This window comes from Merops nubicus, unplaced genomic scaffold (assembly GCF_000691845.1).
Source record: "Merops nubicus isolate BGI_N331 unplaced genomic scaffold, ASM69184v1 scaffold11486, whole genome shotgun sequence".
Taxonomy (NCBI): domain Eukaryota; kingdom Metazoa; phylum Chordata; class Aves; order Coraciiformes; family Meropidae; genus Merops; species Merops nubicus.
In genome coordinates, this window is record NW_008615698.1 from 1 (window position 1) to 7810 (window position 7810).

General features: G+C 43.3%; 1 protein-coding gene across 1 annotated transcript; it reads right to left on the minus strand.

The window, feature by feature from the left end:
• Nucleotides 1-785: 785 nt before the first annotated feature.
• LOC103775163 (pre-mRNA-processing factor 40 homolog A) lies at nucleotides 786-6595 on the minus strand (the record flags this gene model as incomplete). Its single annotated transcript, XM_008942607.1, has 10 exons — nucleotides 786-923; nucleotides 1644-1760; nucleotides 1936-2027; nucleotides 2188-2302; nucleotides 2650-2783; nucleotides 3514-3664; nucleotides 4905-5013; nucleotides 5487-5651; nucleotides 5926-5990; nucleotides 6487-6595. Coding segments are annotated over 10 exons (1195 nt in total), but the record flags the coding sequence as incomplete, so codon positions are not given.
• Nucleotides 6596-7810: the final 1215 nt, after the last annotated feature.

Sequence of the window (7810 nt, forward strand, 5' to 3'; positions counted from 1 at the left end):
TTAGTCTGGAGAAGGCTGAAGGGAGACTTTCTGTCTCTCTACAACTCCCCAAAAGGAGGCTGGAGTGAGGTGAGGGTTGGTCTCTTTTCCAAAGGAACCAGTGATAGGATGAGAGGCAATGGGCTGGAGTTGCTCCACAAATTTCTCTCCTGGCAGAGTGGTGAGGAGTGGCCCAGGGAGGTGCTGGAGTCCCCACCACTGGAGGGGTTCAAAAATCATGTAGATGTGGCACTTGGGGACATGGTTTAGTGGCCAAGGGATTGTTGGGTTCATGGTTGGAGCCGATGATCTCAGAGGTCTTTTCCAACCTCATTAATTCTATGCTTCAATAATAATAATAATACCAAGACATGACTTCACCAGTTAAAAAAGCCACTGTCCTGTTACAAGGCTGAACTATTTGAACACCAGGCTCCCAACCAGGACAGCCTTCAGCAGAGCTGTAGCAGATGGAGGCCTGCAGAGTCAGGGTGGCTTCTCCTGCATTTTTGTACACAGTACACTTGAACAGGAAAGGTTTTAAAAGGTTATCTTCACCAGCACCAAGCAACAGACTTTTAACTAAGCAGGTTGTTTTTGTTTAGTTGGTTTTAAGTTATTTTAAATTGTAACCAAACCAAAGTATCAACAGAATGAAGTTACATCAAATTTCAGTGTGCTGATGAAACGAGAGGGTCTGAGCTACAACCCCAGAAACAGAGCTTGGGGAAATCTAATTTTACTCCTAAAAGCACCAACAAGCAGCAGCCTGTTGGGTAAATTGGGCAGTGTTTCACCATACATACATCTTCCCAGACAGCATCCAGCTCGATGGGAGGGGTTGCCTGCTTCAACATGCTCTTGAAGGCAGATTCCTTCCGCTTCATCTTCCGAGCCTCTTCCTTCTCCCTCTCTCTCTCCCGGGCTTCTGCCTTTTCCAGCAGCTGGATCAAGCAGAAGGTGTAAGATCAGTTGAAAAGACATCACAATGACTGGTAATTCTGCTTCAGGAAACCCAATGACAGTTCAATTCTCAAGTTTTTCCCTTGGGCATGCAGGAAAATGGAGCAGTTACTTGTTTTTAAAGCGTGCAACTATTCCTCAAACAGAATTGAAACAGTTAAACCCTCACACAAGCCAGAGCTGCAGAAACACACTAAAATAATCCCTTGTAAGAAAAGGGATGTATAAATGAGAGAACATTCCTCAGGTTGAAATGCTTGTTTTGAATCAAGCTATACCTCTGCAATCTTTATCCTCATACCAGCTCCCCAAATAACCAACTCTAAAGCACGCTGCCCCTTGGGCGTGCAGGAAAATGAAGCAGTTACTTGTTTTTTTAAAGCATGCAACTATTTCTCAAACAGAATTGAAACAGTTAAAGCCTCACACAAGCCAGAGCTGCAGAAACACACACTAAAATAATCCCTTGTAAGAAAAGGGATGTATAAATGAGAGAATATTCCTCAGGTTGAAATGCTTGTTTTGAATCAAGCTATACCTCTGCAATCTTTATCCTCATACCAGCTCCCCAAATAACCAACTCTAAAGCACGCTGCAAATATTCCAACAGTAGTCACAGCAGTAGAGTGAAGATAAGGCCAAATCTTGCTTTTAGAAGAGATTTTGTAAGTTTTGGGACATTTCTCTATATGGATACTTACACTGTTGAAAGCCAGCTTGATGTTCCCTGCGTCTAAAGTAGTAGCTCTTTTAGTTGAGCTGATGACCGTAACGAAATCTTCAAAAGAAGTATTCACTTCAACCACAAATCCTTTATCCTGCAAGAAAATGGCTTTTTTGGCATCAGGCAGGTCAGGAACTCATGGCTCAGTGCTGCCACACGTGATGCTAACACGACGTGAAAGCCCAACACCCCCCCAGCAAGGAGCTTCACTTGAGGGATACATTTGGCATGAAAAGAACCCAAATAAATGGAGCATTTTCCCCCCTTACCTTTAAGATATCTTTTATTATCTTCTTTTCATCATGGTAACGTGCTTTCAAGTCTTCAACATAGAACTTGAAAAGATCAAGTGCTGTGGATCCTGATGAAAAAACTAGATAAGTCAAAAGCTAGCTCTAATACAAGAGCTGCATTTTTTTAGACATTTAGAAAAATAAACAAACAGCCCTGCCTCTATTCTGCCCCAAATCCCAGCCTTTTAGCCTGACTTGCTCCAGGGCTGGAAGAGACAGTGTTCTTACCAGGCTGACCAAGCATGTTAGTGAATCTGATGTCAGAGCTGATGGTTGGGTACAACTCCATCCAGGAGGACATGGAATGTAGCTGTCCGTGCTCGTGCAGTTCATCCAAAAATAGCTACAAAATACAAGTCAAAGGGGAGTTTGTAGTCAGGCATCATACTTCCACTTGGCTAACAGCTGGAAGGGAATTCCATTTTTGTTAAAATGGGATTAAAAAAAATCATTTTTAATGTCTTCCTGCCTTCCTGCACCATTCCCACTGTCCCAATTGTATTTCCCTTCCATTCCAATCTACTAGCTCCCCCTTTTCCAGCTTTTTGGCAAGCATGTGTATTAAATAGAAAAAAAAAAATGCTACCATGCTGGTAACTGCTGGGTTATCCACAGCCCTCAGCCTGCCCTGAGGAATCAAAACCACACAGAATGGTCACAGCCCATCTAGGACAGGAAGAGGCCACCAACCTGGAAAGATTCTCTGTTCTTACGCTGCCGCCTTCTTTCTCGAAGCAAACTCTTCTGCTTTTCTTCCTCCTCCTCTTTTTCCAGTGCCCTGATGTGTTCCTCAAAACAGATGAGTGCATCCTCCTTATCCATGTCTAGCAACAGGTAACAACAGTGAGAAGAGTAAAAATCAGGTTATTTCTTCCTGCTGGATGAAGTTTCTTACTGTGAGATAACAGCTGTCAGTGTGAGTGGGGGGCTTCACTGAGCACTGAGATGGAGGAAGAGCTGCACAGCAGCAAATCCAGCCTGCCCCAACCCACATCAGTTATCCTCACCAAAACCTAGAGACAAGTACTGTGGAGAAGCACCTGAGCATCTCCCCTCATTACCACAAATATCTTAAAACAGAGGTAAGAACACAGAGTATCTTTGCCAAAGGCTTTAGCAGCTGTCTAAATGCATGTGCTGCTCTTAAAATACAGGATCAACTCATTTAGAAGAAAAAGAGGTATGGAAAACCTGCCTTTTTACTCTAAATGAGTAAAAACCAATTAATTCTCTAGGAGAGCAAACAGAGGACCTCAGTCTAGCAGAAGAAAGTGTTTGCACCCCATAGGATGTTGTCAAATAACACTTCCAATTTCAGATGCAATTCCACAGTTTCCCCACAACAAGGCAGCCTCTGCTTTGTCATTAACATTAATCAGGAATGGTTTGGGAAACCAAGGTGTGTTTTTTTAGGAAGCAAACAAGAGAGTCCTTCACAGGGGCTGCTCAGCTGCTGCCAGAGTGGCTGAGGACTGGACACCCAGGCAGGAGTCTTTGCTGCTAAAGACATGTGCACTCCCTCTTCCCAAAGAGAGACACAGATCCTTTACTTACTCTGCAGTTCCTCATCTTCTGCAAACGTGGGATTGTCCATCAGATACTGCTGAGCCTCTGACCAAGTAGTACAGTAAGTGACATTGGCCATGTTATCCAGGATGTTCTTCAGAGCCTCCCAGTTCCTCTTCCTCAGCTGTTTGGCTTGTTCCTGAGGGGGAAAGGGCATTTTTTCCTCATTAAATCTGAGACTGCATAGACAAAAATACATGACCCCTCAGATTTACTCTCCAAAACACCACAGAATTGTCCTTTCATTTACATGTGAAGCAACATAAGACAAATTGGACCTACAGACATCCCACATACAATTTTTACAGGCCATTATCACTTGCACCCACAGATAAACCATGCTGGTACTATTACCCCTGACTGATGGAAGAGCCCCTGAAATGGTGCTCACCTTCCAGAGACACTGCTGGGAAAGTATGTTCAGGGAACAGGCCCTAGGGCCAACTGTGCTGCTGAACAGCAGCTGTAGCCCACATGAGCTCACCACAAGCCATTTCTGGAGCAGCCCTGGCTGGATGGTGGCCTCTTGCTACACAATTTGTTTCTAATTGCCTGTTCTCCCTCTATCCATGGGGGTTGGTGAGTTCTAGCATCACTACCAGATCACAGTGAAGGTCAACTGCCCAGATACCCCATTCCCTGGAATTCCCTGAGGCTGGGCAGGGCTCTGAGCAACCTGTCACATCCATGGCATGGACTCACCAACCCTAGAAGGGTTCCAAAAATGTGTGTAAGCTTGAGACATAGTTTAGTGGTCACAGTAGTGTTGGTTTTATAGTTGCACTTGATCTTAGAGGTCTTTTCCAAGATTAATGGTGCTATGATTCTATCTGCAGATGTCCCTGCAGGGGGCTTGGAGTAAATGACCTTGAAATGTCCCTTCCCACCCAAACCATTTTATGATTTGGGTCCAGATCCTCACAGTCAGAGGAGAACCACTGAGGCTAAAGGAAACTCAGCTTTCTGTAGCAAGCCTGTGGTAGTTTGTCTGATTCAGAGCAGTCCAGAGTAAAACCCATCATAAAATGTATTACAATCATATTAAAAATTAAATTATAGCTGCAACATCTCTCAAGAACAAAGACCCTTCAAAGGCACTGCTGTTGCATCTGCCATACAGAGTCAGGTCAGGGGGTTCACCTTGCTCCCCAGCAGACTGCAATGAACCCTGGGTGGGAAGGAGAGCAATCTGCTCCTAGTGTGCTTGCCCACTGTCAGAAAGGGCTGTCCAGGAAATCCTCATCTCCAAACCACCACCCTGCAGCACAGTTCCACAACTTCAGTGGTGTACCCTGCAGGAGTCTGGGTCAGGATTCACCCCCTTCTGCCTGTTAACTCTTGAAAGTTGAAAGATAACAAGTGAAAAGTTTGAGAACTACCTTCTCTTTCTTAGACAGAAAAAACAAGACATCTTCATAGATCTCCAGGCGATCGCGCTCAGAGATGGCATTCCAGACCTCCATCTCCCCAAACATTTGTTCAGCTTTTCTGTGCAGAACAACAAGCACACAGTCAATTATTGGTGAACAGGGACTTAAGTTGTCCCCTCAGCTCATAACAACATTAATAACACTGTTAGAAGCAGTGATGCTTTTGTATGACACCTCCCTCATTTTCCTGCTTGGGAAACATTTCCCGTGACACTTTTCTGTCTCTTTATTAAAGAAAGGAAACAGTTAAAAATGAAACCTGGTGCCAAAAATGGAAACCTGATGACAAATTTTGCTGGCTCACTCTTGCTGAATCACAACTTTCCTGTGCAATCAGCCTGGAGAAACCCACTGCTAAATTAAAGCAACACAAATATTCTCATCTTCACAGACCCAGGCAGAAACACAACTCGAATGAGCAGTGTGCTGATAATGGGGTGAGCTTCTGATGTAAGTAGAAATACAACCCAAGATCTGGTCATGAACTTGGGATCTAGTGAAGGCTGGAGCTTCATTTCATAGTGGTCTTACTTGTATCTTGTTGTGGATGTCATCTTTTCATGGTTCTCAAGGAAACGCTGGAAGGATTCTTTAGCTTCCTTGTATTTTGATCTTGCTTCTTCTTTCTCTTCCTTTTCTGTTTGAACTTTGTAAGCATTAAAGGCTTGCTTCTTCTCACTTAATTTTGCCAAAGCACTTCATAGAAAAGAAAAAAAACCAACAGTGTCAATGATACAGAAGGGAATTCAATCAGAAATACAAACCCAAAGAACCAAAAGAGAATCCATTTCAATAATCCACATCTGGGACAAAATGAAACCTCACCTAAATGTCCAATCATCCCCCTGCCTCTCCCTCAGGATCAATGGCAGATTGTTGTAAAGAAAGTAATAAAAACACTGGCATTGTGCATTTTTATACCCAAGAAAAGGCATAAAATCCAAGTAATGAGGAGAGGCTCAAGCAGTACCTGTATCTGGGATCATTAATGATCATTTTCATAGCTTGTTCCCAAGAAGCATTGGATGGTACCCGCTGTGAAGACATTAAATCATTAATTAATTACATTTGGAATAGATACCCAACCACGAGTGATTAATTGTTTAAAAAATAGCCCTCAGGAAAAAAAAAAAGCTCTAGTCTTTCAAGGTGCCACATTCTTTGTTACAAATTTATTTTAAATTTTATTAAATTTCAGGTTATCCATAGTCAACATGGAAAACAAAAAGGACTTCTGGGATTGCTGCCAATCTCACAGTAAATTCTTGTGGAATTTTGCCTGACAACTATGCTGACTTTCTAGACAAAGCACAGCAGATCCTGTATACTCTGAGGGAAAACCAAAGCCAGTCTCATCTTACTCACACTTCATCTTTAAAAGAAAGATGAAAAATGGAGGGCTCAGACAACCAGGCAGCAATTAGAAATGTACCTCTGTGAGACAAAATCATTGGCCACCCAAATTTCCCCAACACTGAAGTGAAGTGTTAGAATTGTTCAATAAGGCATTAGGAAGAGATGACCCAAATACCTTTTCTTTTAGCAACTCCTTAAATGCTTGTTTTGCTTCTTCCTTTGTATTCCACGTGTAGGTTTTTTTAACAGGCTGGGCATCATCATCCTCCTTCTTTGAAGCAGCACTATATAAAACACATCAGCAATTTTATTAAACATCTTTTTATCCTAACTTAGAGCCACTAAAGAATCATAGAATCAAAAAAATTAAACTATTTCAGAAAAATATTATCACTTGGTGGGGATCACAGTCTGTTCTCCCAACAAATAAGTGATAGGGCATGAGGAAAAAGCCTCAAGTAGCACCAGGGGAGGTTGAGGTTGGAGCTGAGGGACAATTTCTTCCCCTGGAAGGCTGCCCAGGGCAGTGGTGGAGTCCCCACCCCTGGAGGGGTTTCCAAGCTGTGGAGATGTGGGGTGAGGGACATGGGGCAGTGGGGACCTCTGGGCTAACAGCTGGACTTCATAGGAAAGGTCTCTTCCAACCCAAATGATTCTATGATTATGCAGTCTGTGACATGCTCAAGTTAGCTAGAAATTATTCATAAAAGCCTCAAGTTTTATGAATCAAGTCATAATTATTCCTGATGAACTTTAGCAGGAATATTTAGATATATATTAAATATATAAGGGGAGTGCTTAAAAGTATGGCTATAAATTCCCACAGGGTGGTTATTTTTTGTTGGAATGACAGAAATCTCTTACTGTAATTCTCCATTATTGAAAAACAAAGGATCTCCTTTCTGGCAGAACAGATGAGGACTTATTTATAGTATTAAATTTTCTTCTAACAGCAGCCAGTTGCACAGGCCTATGGAGGAGGAACCACCCCAGGTAAGCACATTAATGTTACCCTGCAAAACTCTTGAAATTTCCAAAATGTTCACCCCACTGAAGGGTGTAACAGCTGGCAGTGGGCAGATTCAGGCTGGATGTGAGGAAGAAGTTCTTCCCCAGGAGAGTGGTGAGACCCTGGAATGGGTTGCCCAGGGAGGTGGTTGAGGCCCCATCCCTGGGGGTCTTTAAGGCCAGGCTGGAGGAGGCTCTGGGCAGCCTGATCTAGTGGGAGGTGTCCCTGCTCATGGCAGAGGGGTTGGAACTGGGGGATCCTTGTGGTCCCTTCCAACCCTGACAGATTCTGATCTGTTTTAGCAGAGGACTTTAGAGCCCTAATGGCTCAACGGTTGGACTTGATGATCTTGGAGGTCCCTTCCAACCTAAAGGATTCTATGATTCTATAACAGCTTTGGGAGTGGACTGCAGGGTGTAACAGCTTTGGGAGTGAATCAACAAGGGGAGGGCTTGAATTTTCCTAAAAAGCCACGTCATACTTCATTTCT